This window comes from Neoarius graeffei, chromosome 10 (assembly GCF_027579695.1).
Source record: "Neoarius graeffei isolate fNeoGra1 chromosome 10, fNeoGra1.pri, whole genome shotgun sequence".
Lineage (NCBI taxonomy): Eukaryota > Metazoa > Chordata > Actinopteri > Siluriformes > Ariidae > Neoarius > Neoarius graeffei.
This window is the reverse complement of record NC_083578.1, coordinates 22,313,242-22,334,324: the sequence shown is the minus strand read 5'-3', so window position 1 is coordinate 22,334,324 and position 21,083 is coordinate 22,313,242. Positions and strand designations below refer to the sequence as shown.

The 21,083-nt window shown below is 41.4% G+C and overlaps 2 protein-coding genes across 5 annotated transcripts in view; both read left to right on the top strand.

Moving 5' to 3' along the window:
• Positions 1-21,083, top strand: part of exosc10 (exosome component 10) — a 285,760-nt gene that overhangs the window by 37,177 nt on the left and 227,500 nt on the right. For 2 of the 3 annotated variants that reach the window (XM_060931529.1, XM_060931528.1), the window contains exons 23-25: positions 8,197-8,258; positions 8,394-8,467; positions 8,578-8,654. In XM_060931529.1, coding sequence (XP_060787512.1) covers positions 8,197-8,258; positions 8,394-8,467; positions 8,578-8,608 — 167 coding nt within the window. In that variant the 3' untranslated portion in view covers positions 8,609-8,654. Of the gene's footprint in view, positions 1-8,196; positions 8,259-8,393; positions 8,468-8,577; positions 8,776-21,083 lie in introns of those variants that run through there. The other variant, XM_060931527.1, reaches the window with a different exon arrangement.
• Positions 18,599-21,083, top strand: part of ppih (peptidylprolyl isomerase H (cyclophilin H)) — a 167,290-nt gene continuing 164,805 nt past the window's right edge. For both annotated transcript variants that reach the window (XM_060931537.1, XM_060931538.1), the window contains exon 1: positions 18,599-18,783. In XM_060931537.1, coding sequence (XP_060787520.1) covers positions 18,718-18,783 — 66 coding nt within the window. In that variant the 5' untranslated portion in view covers positions 18,599-18,717. The remainder of the gene's footprint in view (positions 18,784-21,083) is intronic.

The window sequence follows — 21,083 nt, the reverse complement described above, 5'->3', positions numbered from 1 at the left end:
AAACTCGTTTTTGTGCAATGTTTCGTTTGGAAAACAGTTTTCAAAATGGCAGCACTGACACTTCACACTTCGAAGTCTCGCACAAGTCTCGTGAAGATCGCATGGATAAGCGACGCCTGCCGTGGACCAAACGAACTAAATTCAACACGGCTAAAAACGGAACAGGCTGATAAGTATAATATTTAATTGCAATTAGTTGCCAATACGAGTCATGATATAAGGTTACTAAAACTGAAAACGTAATTGAATAACACATTAATTAAGAAATAAAGCAAGTTTAAAAATGACTTCAGTTCTCCTTTAAAACGGAGTACTATTTAATGCTGCTTGTTGTGTATTAATGGAGCAGGCAGCGACTTGAAACCCAGTTGTTATCAAATCGTATCATAAAAGTACCGTATTTGGCATTGCTCCTGTTTCAGGGATGAAAGTCTTCCGGATATACCCGGAAATCCGGATATTTGACAAAACTCTTGAAAATCTCCGGTTTTCCGAATGGAGACATTTATTTTTCGGGTTTTACGCGTTCCTAGACGCGGCGTAATACTTCGCATCATCCTTGCATGGGCGCGGTCCTTAAATAGCCCAAACATAGTTCGTTGATTTAAAGACAGGTGTTCTTTGTTAACGGCGCGTGTGCCGGAGCTTGTTAGGCACGCGCGCCTTCAGGTACACGTGCTAAGGCGCGCAGAACTGACACCGTTCTGCGCAAGCGCAACACAATCGCACTAGAAAGCATGTTCAAGCTGCCATTGTAGCTGCAGTCTTTTTAGTTGCAAATTACAAGTATTTTCTCTTGTGTTAATAATTCGCCATGTCAAACCAAGCAAAACTTTCCTCCTTCTTTCAATGTGAAGAGAGGTAAGCAATTTATATTTTATAATTTTTTTTTTTTCCCCATCAAAGTTGCATTTTGTGGTTTCGAAGCTGTTTTAGTGCTGTTTCTAGAACACATCATCAAGAAAACATGGAAGAAACAGCAATAATGGAAGAGCCGGTTTCTAAGCTGCCTAAAACTAGCAATGGTAATTTATTTTTTGTTGCATGATGTACTCAGGCTGCCAGTCTGAACACCAATGAATACCAAGTCTCTCATGTAAATCAGGGGCATAGCTAGGATCCCCCCCCCCGGAAAATCCTAGCTACGCCCCTGATTTACATGAGAAATTTGGTATTCATTGGTGTGTTTAAGGGCCCGTTTACATGAGGACGCTGTCGGGTAAAAACGACTAAATATTTTATCGGAAGTGCCTTTCGTCTACACGGGGACGGCGTTTCCGAGGCTGAAAAATGGAAAAAATTGAAAACGCCTTCCAGAGTGGATAAGTTTAAAAACGGCCCCCTTTGCATATCCGTCTAAACTACCCAATACGCGAAACTCTGCTCGGATCTGCTCACGTCGGGTACGCGTTTACGTCATACGTATGTCATATACTGTACATGCCAGCCCGGGAAGTAAGAAAGTAAGTAAAAAAGTAAGAGCATGTCTGATTACATCGATCCAACGGACCTTCAAGCTGCTCTGGCAGCTTTAATAAACGTCCAGGAGTCCTTCGAACATCTATACCGAATCTGCACATATACCGTTAATGAACAGAGGCGGGTATAGCATGCTCTTACTTTTTTTTTACTTACTTTCTTACTTACCATAGCCAGAGTAGTCAAAGTTTTCGCGGCGCAGATGTGCAGATCAGACAAGACGGAAGACGTTGCGCATGCGTGCAGACATAGCGGAGGTCTTTCACAGCACCACCTAGCCGCCTGGCATGCACATCCAATTGAATTCCACACATTTATGCGTCACCGTATAGATGCAGATTTCCTCCTTGAAAACGGTCGTGTAGACGCGGAAAAAAGTGAGAACGAAAACGGACTTTTGCGTTTTTGTTTCAGACCGTCCCCGTGTAAAGTGGGCCTAAATTTACTGACCAATACAAACTAATGTAAACAATTGGCTTCAACTCGCATAAATATGAATTGGAAATTTTTAGTTCACTTTAGCTTATGCAAACGCACAACTCTACTAAAAGATTGATAAACGAGGCTCAATGTCCCCAACACTGAAACCTGAAAGCTTTAGAAACTCTAACAGACCTTTACTTTTTAACAGTACTGTTTTGGGATTTTGCTGAGTTTACCTTCAACTGTCTGATTTTTTTTTCAAAGTAATGAACTGTGTAGGCAGGAAAATCACCGCGTTTTCTAAATGCACTCCTGAAAATTACTCATTAACTAGGGGAATTAAATTTGATATTTTTGACATGTTAATCATTAATGTACATGAAAAGAAAAAGGCTTAAAAGTTATAAATTGTTTTAGTGAAAATAAGGACTAAAATGCACACTAGAATGCAGGGTTTTGCGTGTTATTAAAATATTTTCGGAGACGTTGTCGCCCCCCCCCCCATCTTAGGCTACATCCACATGACAACGGCAATGAGATTTAAAAAAAAAATCGCGTCCACATGGGCAACGGATCAGTAAAATATCAGGTCCATATGGCAACGCAACGCTTGCTGAAAACGATGCAATACACATGCCACACCTCTAGGTGCGCTGTCAGACGGTCCCATCGGAGACACCAGAACAATAAAAGTAGTAAGGATGCATGCGCATAAACTATTATGCGCGAGACTTCATATTAGCCACAAAGTCAGAAAAGTCTGTTCGTAAAATTACGTTATAATGACCAAATACAATGAAAAGTATTTTTCCAGTCTCACCTGTGAAAGGTAATCCCATGTGATCTCGTTTGGACTGCAAACCTGTTGTACAGTTAAACGCAGCACATGAATGAGGCATCTTTATTCTCCGCTTTGACCCATCCAATATGGCGGCGAGGATGACTTATGATTCTACGCGGAAGGCGGCGTCTTTAATGGTCCGGAATAAATTGAATGCTACACGTTGATGGATTAATTTGTTCTTCTACACCCTTTTTGAGGAATGTATTGTAAGACTTAAACCAACATCTGAAGAGGTGAGATCGCTCCTTTTTTTTCCCTATTTTTGCTGGCGGGATTGACTCTGCCCTAAGGGTCTCTCTCTCTCTCTCTCACTTTGCACCATTACACAATAAATATTCACAGTGAAAATATTTTGCAAGCGCGTTTCATGAACCAAGTTATAGGATTTGTTGACAACTCGCATCGAGTTCGTTACACTTCTACCCGGCATGAAGCACTCACAGTCATGTGGTTGTGACGTCATCGTAAACAAATCCGTTCTACTCATCCAGACGACTTCGCAACGGCGCCGTTGCCAGATTTTTCCACTCTGGAACCCTGTTCTCAAAAGATTTCGTTTTGGGGCACCCAAAACGCCAGTGCCGTGTGGACGCCAGGCCGAAACGATAAACAATTTTATCAGATTCACCTGAATCCGTTGCTGTGTGGACAGGGCCTCAGTTTGACTTTCAAAAGTTCAGGGTTTTTTTTTTTTTTTTTTTTTTCTTTGCTCCACTTTCATCTCTGTTTGCTGGTATAAAAATGGAATTCATCTCCTGAAATCTCCAGCCCCCTTTACACAGCCTGTTCAAAGTGGAAATCTTGTGCTTTTATTATTATACCCTCGCTCTGAAGGAAGGAGGGGAGGAATGCTGGTTTACCTCTGTCCGTCTGAAACACCCTTCTACTCCGCAACCACAAATCATAGCCACTTGGTACCAAACTTCAGCTTGGGGTTCTATACCGTGTATACCATTTTCAAGTCTGTCACACATCGACTTCCTGTTTACCGACTGAATGTATTTACGAAACATAGGAAAATTTTGTAAATCCACCCTACCACTTTTCTCAGCAACTAGAAATCACAACTGCTTGATATTTGGTACCGAGCTTCAGCTTGGGGTTCTATACATACCGTGTATACTGTTCTCAGGTCTGTCGCACATCTAATTCCTGTTTGCCGACAATGTATTTATGAAACACATGCGTGGATTTTGATGCTGTTTCAAAATGACAGTTTACCAGGATGCTGTTTGAGATCCCTGGGGAGAACACTGCTCTTTACTTACTTGTTTCAGGGTGAATTATTTGTTGAAGTCAACATTCATAATCGGTGTCCTATTCCTTCGATTGCTTGCATTCTGATAGAAGTGAGAGCGGAGGGATACATAAGTGAGCAGTAGCTCACAGTTGATCTTGTTCCACCTCACGTTCTGTACAAAACGTCCAAATGCGGAACGAGGAATCGGTGTCGTTCGTCCTCTGAGCTGGAATCAACGTCCGTGTCAACTGTACAGCCGACACGGTGGGACAGACGTGAGACGTTTTTGACCTTGACGTTCTTCTTTCCGAGGCCACCACGAATTCAAGCGTCTCCGTCCACAGCATCGACGGTTCACGTGCCTTTCTGCCTCATAGCACTTTCTACTTCACTTTCTCCTAATTGATTTCTGATCCACAAACATGTTGACTGCATAAGTCTGTCCACTCCCGTCTCTCTCCATTTGCAAGCAGTTTTCTGTGATTCCCGGGGGGGGGGGGGGCTGACTCAGCTAAAGCAGGGGTTCGCAACCTTTTCTGCTTTTAAGGCCCACCTATTTTTACTTGTAACGAGTCGGGGCCCTTTGAAAAAGGTCCCCAATTATTTTGGCTCATCTATTCTATTGGAATCCATTGTAAAGTGCATCAATGGGCTGCAACATCACGCCCCGTTACAGATGGGAGTCCAGGAATTAAATAAATGTAAGAAAAACAAACTTTTTAATTGTAAGTGTTGTATTTAAAACTGTCCGGATGTGCCAAAAGCCAAACCATGCATGCAGGGCGTTCTCAGCCAAAAGGGATTAATGATCCAAAAGTGGAGTCTGGTCCATTAACACAAGAACTTATTGCCATGTTTGTGTTCAGCAAACAAGCAAGTTATTAAAACCAAGAAGTCCACTCAAAAGAAGTGGATCTAGAAACCACTCAATGGGATTAGATCCTTGCACGCTAACAAAGAAGGATTTTTCCTACGAGTTGGAAAATGATCCATCCATCGAGTTCCCCAACATCTCAAACTGCCTGATGTTGCGGACACCGTTCTACACGGACACACAGATGGAAACCTTTTGAATTGAGGACTAACTGGTCCTTGATGGTGGCAGTGATGATTGCACTGCAGTAAGCTGGTGAAGGAAAGGTCAAGTTTATAAAGGGAGTCAACATTACTGGAACACAAACCCAGAAGTTTGTATGATTTTAGTGGATGGATGCATTTTTTTCATTATTTTAGGCTCGTGCAATATTCATTTTCACAGTTCATGAATTACTTGGGGCAAGGAACAAGTAAATTTCGAAGACCAGAGTCTGAAATGTAAAAAGAACAGGAAAAGGATCATTTCCAGCATTTTAGGTTTGAGGAGATGAGAGGAGTCGCGTAATAATATCCCAGTGGTGGTAATCGTGAAAACTCAGGTGGATGGTCGATTTTAATGTGGTGGGTTTTTTTTTTTTTTTTCTGGCAAGGTAAAAATATTTAGGTAATTATCAGCATTGATGGTGTTAGATTTGAAACTTTCTTGGAAGTCTAATAAAGCTTTATTGGTCAAAATCTTCATCTCTCTTTTTAGGCCAAAAACCACCTGAAACGTGCTATTTTTGGCCATTTTTATCCCCTGCTGGCTGAAAGGCCCAAGGGAGATTATGTGGCTCTGTCTGTCCGTCCGTCCCGGAAAGGATGCTGACCTTCTGAAATCAACTCCTCTTTCAATTTTTGGAGGAATTTCACAAAACTTGGCAGGATTCTTTGTCAGTAATACCCATTGTAATTTCATTCAATTCGGCCACATTTTACCAGACTTACAGCCCTTGATTACAAAATTATACATTGACAATTTCATGAGCGTGTGTTTTCCTTCTGAAATCAACTACTCACAATTTTTGGAGGAATATCACCAAATTTGGCAAAAGGCATTGTGTTGTGCCGGTAGTACACACATTGTTTTGTTCAGTTTGGTCGCATTTTCCCAGAGTTACAGCCCTTGATTAACAACCTTGTACTTTCACAATTTCATGAATGTGCGCTTGCCTTCTGACATCAACTCCTCTCACAATTTTTTTGGATGACTTTGTCGAAGCTTGGCAAAAGGCCTTGTTATATGACGGTAATACGCATATTCCAATTTAATTTCATTTGTGAAAATTTGATCAGAGTTTTGGCCCTTGATTTAAATAACTTTTTTGACAATTTCATGAGGGTGTACGTTCTTCTGAAATCAACTCCTCACAATTTGTGGAGGAATTTCACCAGACTTGGCAAAAGGCTTTGTTATATGACAGTTATATGCATATTGAAATTTTGTTTGGGCAAATTTTCCCAGAGTTATGCCCTTGATTATTAACAAACTTGTACTTTGGCAATTTCATCAAGGTGTGCTTGCTTTCTGAAATCAACTTCCCTCACAATTTTTATCCCCCGCTGGCCGAAAAGCCTGAAGGGGGATTGTGTTGTGGCGATGTCCGTCCGTCCCAGGAACAGTGCTCACCTTCTGAGGTCAACTCTCAATATTTGGAGGAATTTCACGAAACTTGACAGGATTCTGTGTCAATATGCCTATTGCAATTTTGTTCAATTCAGTCGCATTTTACCAGTTATAGCAGAGTTGCCAGCGAGGGATATTGCGCTGTTTGAGCACTCGTTTTATTTTTTTATTTTTTTAGCCAAAATCTTTTGTCATCCTTAATAAATGTAGTTAACTGACATTAAGACCTTTTGTAGATTTTATTTTGCATGAATGCATGGGGTAGGGGGTACAGGCTGCTCTTTTTTTTAGTGTACTTTTGAGTGGTAAGTTTACTCGTGTACGCCACTGTTAAACAGCTTGTAGATGGACTATAAAATGATATACAGGTATTCGTTGACTTATGACTGTGTTTGGTTACGACTGACCGGTTGTAAACCCATCTGGTCGTAAGTCGGCCTATGTTAAATGAACGCAAGTATATTGTGATGTGTAATGATACTGTAACCATCTTAAAGTCTTATTTTATCAACATTTTCTTATTTCATTACCTTGGCTCATTATTTGGTTTAAATCAAACACTGCATACTACACTGCGTACAGTACAATTCGTTTAATATGTGCAAAACAAAAAATACGAAATACAGGTGTGAAAAATAGAAAGCATTTTAGTTTGAAACATACCAAAATACAAATGTAAAACACAGCAAAATACAAAACTTAGTGACCGCTGGCATCACTGGTGCTTGGCTGTGAGTCGTCTGTCATCATCAGCTGTTGCAGCGCTCGGGCTGGTGGGAGCATTTGCTCGTTTCATAAACCAGGAGCTGGGGCGGAAACTGTATGACTGAGTGCGCGAGAGAGACTGCACATGTGCCTGGAGCTGGGGCGGAAACTGTCGTACGCGGCGAGAGGCGCTGCCGGGAGCTGGGGTGGAAACTGTTGTACGCTCAGCTGGGAAACACTTGCCAGTCATAACCAGACGGTCGTAAAGTCGATCGGTCGTAAGTTGCATAGGTCATAAGTCAACGACTGCCTGTATTGCACAAGGTTTCACATTTTTGTGTCATTTTTAGCCGATTGAATAATAAAACTGAAGCAAAAATAAAGTTGTACAAAACTTATTGTGGGTCGAGTTTAACGTAAGCACAGAGATCATCAGTAAATTGTTTCATATTGATCACAGCCTCTGATGTTGAAGGAAATGAGTTTCTGAATTTATTATAAAGTCTGACCTGGAGCAGTCTGATTTGCCATGCAGATATTTGAGTGTGGCGGCACGGTGGTGTAGTGGTTAGCGCTGTCGCCTCACAGCAAGAAGGTCCGGGTTTGAGCCCTGGGGCCGGCGAGGGCCTTTCTGTGTGGAGTTTGCATGTTCTCCCCGTGTCCGCGTGGGTTTCCTCCGGGTGCTCCGGTTTCCCCCGAAGTCCAAAGACATGCAGGTTAGGTTAACTGGTGACTCTAAATTGACCGTAGGTGTGAATGTGAGTGTGAATGGTTGTCTGTGTCTATGTGTCAGCCCTGTGATGACCTGGCGACTTGTCCAGGGTGTACCCCGCCTTTCGCCCGTAGTCAGCTGGGATAGGCTCCAGCTTGCCTGCGACCCTGTAGAAGGATAAAGCGGCTACATAATGAGATGAGATATTTGAGTGTTCACTTTCTTGAAAAATTTTTTTTTTTTCAGCATTCCCTTTGTGCATCAAGCAAGTTGTTTTAAAACTGGTCACTAATGTTTCTTCTGATCTTTAGGGAAACCCAAAGACTCCACACAGTTTGATCCAAACAGACAGGCGAATGAACCGAGACGGAAGGTAATAACGAATAAACTTGATGTGAGCTGCAGTATAGAATATTTGAGGTTTTTCATTTCATCTGTTGTTAATCAATTGATGATCGCTGGTATACTGTATGTATAATCTAATAATTATCTTTTTTTTTTTAATCAGAAAAACCCTAAAGGAAATAAGCAAAGGACTGCTCAAGGCCGGAGCATGTCCTACCTGCCTGCAAAATCTGACAGGTATTCAAATCCATGCCTTATTGTTTGCCAGCCTTCCTTCATATTCCTGTAATGAGTTGTATTACTTGTGCTCCGTTTCTATATTTCACATTTTGTTTTATGTTTTTCAGAGGATTTCGTCATAACTGGCCCAAGAGATAAGAATCTCTACAGGACAATATGCCTCCTTTTCTCTTTTTTTTTTTTTTAAATGTGGGTCATTTTATCTATATTTATATATACAGTATATAGTACATGTGGAGAAGTGATGCACAATGCTGTTAACAAACTGTGGCAGAACTTTCATTAAAATGATCCTTCTAATTCTTGCTTTGTCTCCACTGTGAATTTTTTTTTTTTCCCCTCTACAAACCATGTGGAAGTGTCTTAATAAACGGGCAACGACGACAAAATTTAATGTTAATAACTAATTAGTGGTGGGTTGTTTTTTTTTTTTTTTTTAAATAAATAGACTTATTTCTAAAATAAAACATCACAGCAAGAAAGTGGTGAAATGAATGAAGTGTTAGTTTAGAAGTGAAGGAGTCCAAGTTCTCCCACCTTTTATTTATTTAAACAGTCGAAGCTGATACGTTCTACAAGATTATCGAGTTATCATTGTCAATATATCTTGGACAAAATGTTTAGGTTAGTTTGAGGGTTTGTGCATTTAAAACGACTAAGATGCATTTCTGTAATGGTAGTTAAGATCAGAGTACTGTAGATTAAATTTTGGGGTTCTTGATCTTTTTGCACCAAAAATAACAGGTCCCGTTGTGATTTTCAGCATCGATTTGTTTATAAGTACTGTATAATCAAACTCCTGTATAAAGTACAAGGCTCATTTATCATCTGTCCATTTGAAGAAGCTCTACTACAGAGTCCAGGGAGCAGTTGGGGGTTTGGTGCCTTGCTCAAGGCCACTTCAGCCATGATACAGAGAAAGGGGAAAGTGCTGTTCATTCACTCAATTCAACATGTTTTTCCCACTGGTCTTGGGAATCAAACCGGCAACCCTTTAGGCCCAAGACTCCCTAAAGAAACTAAATGTTTGTGGTAACTGTAGATCAGTCCTGCACACCGGCTTGGAGGAATTTTAGCCAATTCCTCTGTACAGAACAGCTTCAACTCTGGGATGTTGGTGGGTTTCCTCACATGAACTGCTCACTTCAGGTCCTTCCACAACATTGCCATTGGATTAAGGCCAGGACTTTGACTTGGCCATTCCAACACATTAACTTCATTCTTCTTTAACCATTCTTTGGTAGAACGACTTGTGTGCTTAGGGTCGTTGTCTTGCTGCATGACCCACCTTCTCTTGAGATTCAGTTCATGGACAGATGTCCTGACATGTTCCTTTTAGAATTCGCTGGTATAATTCAGAATTCATTGTTCCATCAATGATGGCAAGCCGTCATTGCAGCAAAACGGGCCCAAACCATGATACTACCACCACCATGTTTCATAGATGGGATAAGGTTCTTATGCTGGAATGCAGTGTTTTCCTTTCTCCAAACATAATGCTTCTCATTTAAACCAAAAAGTTCTATTTTGGTCTCATCCGTCCACAAAACATTTTTTCAATAGAGGGTTCCCGCATGACATCACTGCGCCGCGAGATTTCGGTAGTCGCCATATTGGAAGACCAAGTACACATCTATGCAAGTACATACATACATAAAACAAACTACACCTGAAATGTAGCCAGGGCCGGTTCTGCCCTAATCTGGACCCGGGTGCAACATCGTGCAAACACCCCCCCCAAAAAAAAAAAAACCACCAGTCTAAATCAAGACGACCAGTGTTTGAACTACGGGGGTACTTGGGGGATCCAAGATCCCCTGAAACAGACATGAGATCCCTTGAAAACATGATTTGGGAAATGTTGGGGGGTCTCTAAAATATTGGCAAAATGATGTTTATTGAAGTGTGAATGGGTGTCTGTGTCAGCCCTGTGATGACCTGGCGACTTGTCCAGGGTGTACCCCACCTTTCGCCTGTAGTCAGCTGGGATAGGATCCAGCTTGCCTGCGACCCTGTAGAACAGGATAAAGTGGCTAGAGATGATGAGATGAGATGTTTATTGACATAGCAATCGTGTGTAACGGGAAGCATTTGCATATCCGAAGTGTTGTTTACATCAAAGATCAAATAAACCGATATGACGACTGCTGCTGCCAGGTTGGTTGTTGAGTAGCCTGACTGTTTTTTTTTTTGTTCTTGCATGTGGTATCATTGTTGACACGAGGTTGTTTTTTGAACATGCCAATGCGGACACGATTTCCCCTGATGAGTTATGACTTCAGACGTGGTGGAGGTGTGGAGTCCGTGTGATATGTGCATAAGATAGGCTTCTCGTGTTTGGAGATCCGCGCTCCAAGACAAGCGCAAGCACCCCCCAGGGAAAAAAAAGGGACCCCCAAAAAATATCGGCATAGTTCGAACACTGAGGACAACCATCACATAACTATAAACATTTTATATCAACTATTTTAACTAAATGGGCTATAATAAATCAGCCTGCAGGCAGCCACGGCGGGCTGCCTCAGAAAAGTAACCATTCAATGACACAACTGAAAGCCTGCAGCCATGGCGGGCTGCCTCAGAAAAGTAACCATTTGTCCTACCTTAACTCGTTTTGCTTTTTCTGCCTCCTTTTTTGTATTTTCGACCCTGCGTTTATTTTCTTTCCTTTTCTGAAAACCCGATTTGTGTCCAGACATTTTGTTCTGCTACCAACGAACTAACTCGTCAGGTCTCGTCTCTCGAGTCCGCGATGAAGGGCAACAATTGATACATTTTTACAAACAGCCAATAGGGAGGTTGCAACGTTCAGGCTCTTCTTTGCTCAGAGACACTCAGTAATGCACTTATTCTCTGTCTCCTGGCAGAAAGCTCCTTGGTTTGCTTGTGTCTCAATCACAGCTGGTATTCTGTAGAAAGACTACTTTTCACCTTTCCCATCAGCTTTGTTGGAACACCCTAACACAGCACAAAAGTTTACCATTGTAGGTTTATGATGAATCAAGTGCCTCGTGGGTTTAAATTCCGCGCGCTGCCGTTATTTCCCCCTAATCACGAGTTTGTTGGTCTTCCAATATGGCGCAGGGTTTGTTTACTTCCGGTTTCCGGTGACGTCAGTGGGAAGGGTCTATAGCCTTCTGGCTTGTCCACGTGATCTTTAGCAAACTGCAGACGAGCAGCAATGTTCTTTTTGGAGAGCAGTGGCTTTCTCCTTGCAACCCTGCCATGCACACCATTGCTGTTCAGTGTTCTCCTGATGGTGGACTCATGAACGTGAGAGAGGCCTTCAGTTGCTTAGAAGTTACCCTGGGGTCCTTTGTGACCTCTCCGACTATTACACGCCTTGCTCTTGGAGTGATCTTTGTTAGTCGACCACTCCTGGGGACGGTAACAATGGTCTTGAATTTCCTCCATTTGTACACAATCTGTCTGACTGTGGATTGGTGGAGTCCAAACTCTTTAGAGATGGTTTTGTAACCTTTTCCAGCCTGATGAGCATCAACAACGCTTTTTCTGAGGTCCTCAGAAATCTCCTTTGTTCGTGCCATGATACACTTCCACAAACATGTGTTGTGAAGATCAGACTTTGATAGATCCCTGTTCTTTAAATAAAACAGGGTGCCCACTCACGCCTGATTGTCATCCCATTGATTGAAAACACCTGACTCTAATTTCACCTTCAAATTAACTGCTAATCCTAGAGGTTCACATACTTTTGCCACTCAGATATGTAATATTGGATCATTTTCCTCAATAAATAAATGACCAAGTATCATATTTTTGTCTCATTTGTTTAACTGGGTTCTCTTTATCTACCTTTAGGACTTGTGTGAAAATCTGATGTTTTATGTCATATTTATGCAAAAATATCGAAAATTCCAAAGGGTTCACAAACTTTCAAGCACCACTGTACATTATTAATTTTTTAAAGTAACAATTTACACAGGGGGATCTGTATGGCACATGCATCATATCTAAGGTATAATAGTAAATAGATTTTTAAAGTGTGTTATTTGACAAAGAAGGAAATATATAATTGCTGATATGAAGTTTTCTGACAGGAAAGATGTTCTGAGAGGATGGTTTTGTTTGTGGTTTATTGGTTCAAGCTGCATATTTTTTCTTATTAATTCAACAAGAAACTGAGAAAATGACTGTTCAAAGCAGCTATAACATTAGTAATAATAACAGCTACCATGAGTGATGAGCCTTTTACAGATGCCCTGAAACATGACTGATTTGATCAAATGTATGCTTTAAATGTAATAAATTAAAAAAAATGTAATTGTTGACATCATATAAAGGAAGTAAAATGCAGCAGGTTGCCCTTTTCTAGGAAAACAGATTTTTGGGGTGCCATGGCTTAACGGTTAGAGAAGCAGTTTTGGGACCAAAAGGTTACTGGTTTGATTCCCTGGACCAACAGGAATGACTGAAGTGCCCTCAAGCAAGGCACCTAACCCCCAACTGCAGAGGTGGACAGTAACGAAGTACATTTACTTGAGTACTGTACTTAAGTACACTTTTTGAGTATTTGTACTTTACTTGAGTATTTTTTTGGAAACTTGTGACTTTAACGTCACTACATTTGAAAGGCAAATATCGTACTTTTTACTCCACTACATTTCTATCAAGGTCCTCATTACTCATTATTATGAAGCAACTTTGAAAGTGGATGGTTTTTTTTTCTTTTCTTTTCTAAAAAGTGATTTTTTTTCGCACATGACACTGAGACAGTCTATCAGTAATCATTAGGGTCACGTCACAGCCATATGGACCCTTTTCAGTCACGTGACCTTCGTAAACGCGACTGCCATTTTGGACATGTAGTGGACTTCGGCTCGAATCGGTTTGAATGCGAGGAAGGCGACAAACATAAAAGAAAAAGGAGCGAGATGCAGAAAACTGTATTTACTAGTTTACTGTAATTATGATCTGGCAGCTATTTACACCGGATCCAGTGTAAATAGCTGCCGGAGCCAATGTCCGGCCGGGCTGCGAGCGAGCGCGCGCCGGCTCCGCGGCCGCCGGCTCCGGCCGGGCCACGAGCGAGCGTGCTCCGGAACCTCGGACGTTGGCTCCGGCGGCTATTTACACTGGATCCGGTGTAAATAGCTGCCAGATCATAATTACAGTAAACTAGAATGGAATGTTAACAGCAATGTAATGCCTTTTCTGGCTAATTTTATTCGTCTTACCTCCAACAAAGTGGTCACTACACAAGCGTTGGTATGCCGCTATCCATCTTCTCCATCGGTCAGCATCTACCGGGATCCGATAAAATGATAACCCTTGCCTTGTTTGTTGATGGTTACTACATCCAGGTGCACAACAATATAGTGGCATGATGGAAGTCTTGCTGAAAATAAACACTTTCTTTGCTGCTGTTCCTCAATGCTGGCTGTGGTAAACTACTGGTAGTACACGTCCAAAATGGCGGCCGCGTTTGTCGTGACGTCACGTGAAAAGGGTCCATACTGGATAAGATGGGCGGCACAGTGGTATAAGTGGTTAGCATGGTCGCCTCACAGCAAGAAGGTTCTGGGTTCGAGCCCAGGTGCCAGCAGGGGCCTTTCTGTGCGGAGTTTGCATGTTCTCCACATGTCTGCATGGGTTTCCTCCGGGTGCTCCGGTTTCCCCCACAGTTCAAAAGACATGCATTTAGGTTAATATGGGACGGCCTTGGGCTGAGGTGCCCTTGAGCTCGGGCACCTAACGTGCAGCTGCTCCCCGGGTACTGTTAGCATGGCTGCCCACTGCTCTGGATATGTGTGTGTGCTCATTGCTCGTGTGTGTGCTCACTGCTTCAGATGGGTTAAATGCAGAGAGGAATTTCACAAGTGTGTGATGAATGAAGTTGTGCTTTCTTTTCTTTCAGGATCAATGATTTCTCAGCAGCGTTATTTAAACACGATCAGTTGATGGCAGAATATGGATGGAGGTGGTTCTTCTGGGGAATGCACACCCCCCCAAGGCCATACCTCAAACCCACATTTCAGTTTTCTGAAAGGAATAAAGATTCGTTTCGTTTTAAATGTTTGCTTTGTTTGCCAAAACGAACCACATCACAGCCAATAAAAACTTGCCGTCTGACCTGCAGAAGCACATCAAGGTATATAAATGTTTTATTCCAAGAGAAAGCTTGCAATGAAGTTGTCTGTGCTTTTAGAGCTAGCGATAATGCTACAATAGCTGTGCAGTATGGTTCGTCAAATGACTTTCTATGGATTTGCCCGCCAAGTTGCCGCAGCCTTGTCCATGGGTAACGTTTACACACAGCTAGTTAACTTGGACACTGTTAGTTAACATGTAAAAACAGAGTTACGCTAACATGAATAACGTTAACTTATCTGAAGTCCTTTCAGAAATATGTTTTCGCATAATCTTGCCAAATAAACAGAATGTAGAAATCTTTCTTTTCTAGTAGCGTTAGCTACCCAATATGATTTCAAGTTTGAAAAGTTTGCGAGCATGTCAGGTGGGAGTTTCACTGACTAGCTAGCTTAACATTAAGCCACCATGATGGCACAGCATGCATTCGTTTTGTGGATTCACATTTCTGTCTTTGGTAACGGCATTAGGTTTTGTAAACGTTGTGGCAATAATATAACCATGTGTTGACAGAAAATGTACTTTTAATACTTAAGTATTTTTTAAAGCAAGTACTTTAACTTAAGTAAACCTAAGCCTGCTGTACCAGGATACAGAGCCTACAGCATACTTTAAGGAGGTGCAATCTTTTGTCAAGTGGTGTGATGAAAATCACCTCACTATTAACATTAGGAAAACAGAGGAAATGTTGTTGGATCCTAAGTTAATAGGGGACCATACTCCACTTTGTATTCATGGTGTAGAAATCAGCCAAGTGAATTCATACAGGTATCTTGGTATCCACCTTGATCTGGACCACCTTTTCAGTTGGCAAGTCCATGTTGACCACCTGTGTTCTCGCCTGCAGCAAAGATTGTACTTCTTGCGCAGGCTCAGGGTGTTTGGTGTAAACCAAAAAGTAATGTTTTTATTTTATCAGCGTATCTTGGAAAGCATGCTTAGGTACTGTATGACAGCTTGGTACGGTAACCTCTCAGTCCATTTGAAATCAAGAATTGCCCGCAATAAAAGTGATACGGAGGTCTGAAAAGCTGCCCCTGCAGGCCATCTATGCGCAGTCTGTGCTTAGACATGCACAGAGAATTTTGTCTGATGAGTCCCATGTCCTCCACTCTGAATATGAACTTTTACCATCAGGCAAACGCTATAGAGTCCCCGACTGCAGGCTTAACCGCTTCAAAAATTCATTCTTACCAACTTCAGTCAGAGTTTTGAATGCTTCTAAGGCCAAAGGCGTTGTGCAATAGGGCTACGGACGGTTCATGGTGGTTTTTGGTTGTGTATTTATACTCATGGTTCTGTGTGTGTGGGTGCATGTGTTGTCTCATCTCATCTCATTATCTCTAGCCGCTTTATCCTTCTACAGGGTCGCAGGTGAGCTGGAGCCTATCCCAGCTGACTACGGGCGAAAGGCAGGGTACACCCTGGACAAGTCGCCAGGTCATCACAGGGCTGACACATAGACACAGACAACCATTCACACTCACATTCACACCTACGGTCAATTTAGAGTCACCAGTTAACCTAACCTGCATGTCTTTGGACTGTGGGGGAAACCGGAGCACCCGGAGGAAACCCACGCGGACACGGGGAGAACATGCAAACTCCACACAGAAAGGCCCTCGCCGGCCATGGGGCTCGAACCCAGGACCTTCTTGCTGTGAGGCGACAGCACTAACCACTACACCACCGTGTGTTGTATATGTTTTTATGTTTACCTGCAGGTGTGTGTCTGTACATGTCTGTATGTGTATTGATGTTTATCAGTGTGTGTCTCAGGGCTTTACATTAGCACTCGCCAAATGCGGGTAAAATTCGGTTTTGGCGGGTAATGACTTTAGTCTCACTAGCCACTCTGGTGGGTGGGTTATTCTGTGGTATGACAATATATTTTAATTGTAGTTTTCTCTGAAGGCATCTGATATAATAAACGCATTGCAATGTAATATTACGCGCCTACAAGTCCCATGAGCACCTGCATAAACATTCTGACGCAACATATTAGAATTGTTTAGAATGTTCGTTACCGTCTCAGATAAAATCAATGATACGGTAACCTGCGGTTAATGATCGAAGCAACAAGCGCACTATGTGGCGGCATATACTGTAGCTGGAGTTTCAAACCCTGCTGCTCAGGAAAAAAGGGGCAGAGATGAGCAGGGCCAGAGCAGCATTTTAAAATCACCGAGGTCCATGATGCGCAAAGTGCATGGCGAAAAATTTGACTTATTTAAATGAGAGGGGTGAATTACACACCACACAAGAGATCTATTCCTGAAATTACTTTTAATTGTGTTTGAACTGAATATCATCAGTTTTGAAAAAAAAAATCATGTACAACCCCGATTCCAAAAAAGTTGGGACAAAGTACAAATTGTAAATAAAAACGGAATGCAATGATGTGGAAGTTTCAAAATTCCATATTTTATTCAGAATAGAACATAGATGGCATATCAGATGTTTAAACTGAGAAAATGTATCATTTAAAGAGAAAAATTAGGTGATTTTAAATTTCATGACAACACCACATCTCAAAGTTGGGACAAGGCCATGTTTCCCACTGTGAGACATCCCCTTTTCTCTTTACAACAGTCTGTAAACGTCTGGGGACTGAGGAGACAAGTTGCTCAAGTTTAGGGATAGGAATGTTAACCCATTCTTGTCTAATGTAGGATTCTAGTTGCTCAACTGTCTTAGGTCTTTTTTGTCGTATCTTCCATTTTATGATGCGTGAAATGTTTTCTATGGGTGAAAGATCTGGACTGCAGGCTGGCCAGTTCAGTACCCGGACCCTTCTTCTACGCAGCCATGATGCTGTAATTGATGCAGTATGTGGTTTGGCATCGTCATGTTGGAAAATGCAAGGTCTTCCCTGAAAGAGACATCGTCTGGATGGGAGCATATGTTGCTCTAGAACCTGGATATACCTTTCAGCATTGATGGTGTCTTTCCAGATGTGTAAGCTGCCCATGCCACATGCACTAACGCAACCCCATACCATCAGAGATGCAGGCTTCTGAACTGAGCGCTGATAACAACTTGGGTCGTCCTTCTCCTCTTTAGTCCGAATGACACGGCGTCCCTGATTTCCATAAAGAACTTCAAATTTTGATTCGTCTGACCACAGAACAGTTTTCCACTTTGCCACAGTCCATTTTAAATGAGCCTTGGCCCAGAGAAGACATCTGCGCTTCTGGATCGTGTTTAGATACGGCTTCTTCTTTGAACTATAGAGTTTTAGCTGGCAACGGCGGATGGCACGGTGAATTGTGTTCACAGATAATGTTCTCTGGAAATATTCCTGAGCCCATTTTGTGATTTCCAATACAGAAGCATGCCTGTATGTGATGCAGTGCCGTCTAAGGGCCCGAAGATCATGGGCACCCAGTATGGTTTTCCGGCCTTGACCCTTACGCACAGAGATTCTTCCAGATTCTCTGAATCTTTTGATGATATTATGCACTGTAGATGATGATATGTTCAAACTCTTTGCAATTTTACACTGTCGAACTCCTTTCTGATATCGCTCCACTATTTGTCGGTGCAGAATTAGGGGGATTGGTGATCCTCTTCCCATCTTTACTTCTGAGAGCCGCTGCCACTCCAAGATGCTCTTTTTATACCCAGTCATGTTAATGACCTATTGCTAATTGACCTAATGAGTTGCAATTTGGTCCTCCAGCTGTTCCTTTTTTGTACCTTTAACTTTTCCAGCCTCTTATTGCCCCTGTCCCAACTTTTTTGAGATGTGTTGCTGTCATGAAATTTCAAATGAGCCAATATTTGGCATGAAATTTCAAAATGTCTCACTTTCGACATTTGATATGTTGTCTATGTTCTATTGTGAATACAATATCAGTTTTTGAGATTTGTAAATTATTGCATTCCGTTTTTATTTACAATTTGTACTTTGTCCCAACTTTTTTTGGAATCGGGGTTGTACAAGATAGAAAATTCAATACACAGATTTTAATACTGCTTGTGCGAGACGGTTTTGTTCCTCAAGGGGATCCGTACGAATGTCCATTCAGGCTTGCCGTAATGTTCCTTTTTTGAATGAGTTGAACCATCTGTTCGGTTAAAACCAGCAAAATAAGGCTTTTATATTTGGTTTCACTCTCCATTAACGCTTCATTATGAACGTACAACCTTCAAATCCCAATAATCCCATTGTGTTTTTTGATGTGACAATCGGAGGACAGGTAAGACTTTGTGTAGCTAATGCTAGCTAGCATGCTATTAAGCTAACTCCATCATTATGAAGTGAATGAGCGCGTGATGAGGTGCTGCTGCTGCTACTGGGATAAGAGAGAAAGAAAGAAAGAAAGAATGAAAGAAGTTAATAGTTAAAATACTTCATTTTTTAAGCGTCACTCATAAGCTGGAGTTTGCTGTGTGCCTCTTGGTTAGTGAAGTGCTCAGGTGGGAAGTGAAGCTAGTTATTTTAGATTAGATACTATGGGTTGTTTTACAATCAGGGTACGCAAGCTAAAAATCACATTTAACACTTATTATCTTTAATATCAAAAGGCTTGACTAAATAAACTTGGTTGTTTATTGTAGCCCTGTGATAGCTCTATTTACCATGCAAAAAAAAATTAGGTGATAACGTTATTTTTGGTGAATGTATGGCAATATACACTACCGTTCAAAAGTTTGGGGTCACCCAGACAATGTTGTGTTTTCCATGAAAAGTCACACTTTTATTTCCCACCATAAGTTGTAAAATGAATAGAAAATATAGTCAAGACATTTTTCTGGCCATTTTGAGCATTTAATCGACCCCACAAATGTGATGCTCCAGAAACTCAATCTGCTCAAAGGAAGGTCAGTTTTATAGCTTCTCTAAAGAGCTCAACTGTTTTCAGCTGTGCTAACATGATTGTACAAGGGTTTTCTAATCATCCATTAGCCTTCTGAGGTAATGAGCAAACACATTGTACCATTAGAACACTGGAGTGATAGTTGCTGGAAATGGGCCTCTATACACCTATGGAGATATTGCACCAAAAACCAGACATTTGCAGCTAGAATAGTCATTTACCACATTAGCAATGTATAGAGTGGATTTCTGATTAGTTTAAAGTGATCTTCATTGAAAAGAACAGTGTTTTTCTTTCAAAAATAAGGACATTTCAAAGTGACCCCAAACTTTTGAACGGTAGTGTATGTCATATTTAGCAAAATTACTCGTGTCATTTAGAAAAAGTGCTTTTTTGACCACAGGTAGCTCCAAAAGGGATGCACTTAAATCATTCTTTATACCATAAAACAAATATTTGGTTCCATATCATTGGAAACATAGTTAAGTTTTAATGTTGAATGCCAGTAAGTTTTCAGACTATTTTGATCAAATTAGTATGTAACTGTGTCAAAAAAAAATGTCCTCTCCGAGACAGGTAATTTTTCAATATAAAATAACATATCTAAAATGATTATTTTCATCCTAAAATGTGGTCAAGATATTGGGACATAAATATTAGAGACAACTAACACAAAGCTTACAGCCTTGTATTTAAAAGCACTATGGACGTAGTGGATTCTGAATTGTCGAAAAAAAAAAATTCCTCTCCAAGAATCACTTCATTTGTTTCTCCCAGCCCTGCTTAAAGCTACACTTAATCATCTTTATCTTATAGCAGATTACACAAAACTACCATACACATGTCAAAAAATTACCTGAAATCTGTTCTTTAACTTGTCCTTCACTTAAAAACTGGTACAAGAACCAGTTTGAATCAATTTGAATTTTGGACCCCTGTGACACAAACTTTGTACCCTGATTGTAAAACAACCCTTAGATTAGATTAGGTAGAACTTTATTGATCCCTTTGGGAGGGTTCCTTCAGGGAAATTAAAATTCCAACAGCAGCATTACAGGATAAATAGAAAATAGAGAGAACTTCTAGATAAAGTATTTACATATACAAATATAAAAAAAAAGTCCAGCAGGAGAGGTATTGCACATTTTATATTGCATATTGTCCAGTATTACTTTTTGTCAGGCTAGGCTACTGCTCCTTCCTGTCCTCCTCGGAGTTGTACAGTCTGATGGCGTGAGGGACAAAGGAGTTTTGAAGTCTGTTCATCCTGCACTTTGGAAGGAGTCTTCTGTCACTGAACAGACTCCTCTGGTTGCTGATGATGGTGTGCAGAGGGTGACTAGCATCGTCCATGATGTTCAGTATTTTGTCCATAGTCCTCTTCTCTGCCACTGTCACCATAGAGTCCAGCTTCATGCCGACCACAGAGCCAGCCCACCTGATCAGTTTGTCCAGCCTGGATGTGTCCTTCTTGGATGTGCTTCCCCCCCCCCAGCACACCACGGTGTAAAACAGGACACTGGCGACCACAGACTGATAGAACGTCCACAGGAACATCCGTATTTGCTACTAGAAGTTCAAAGTGTTAAGAAGAAGAAACCTTTATTTGTTACATGCACGCTTCAAGCACAGTGAGATTCATCCTCTGCATTTCACCCAGCTGAAGCAGTGAATACATG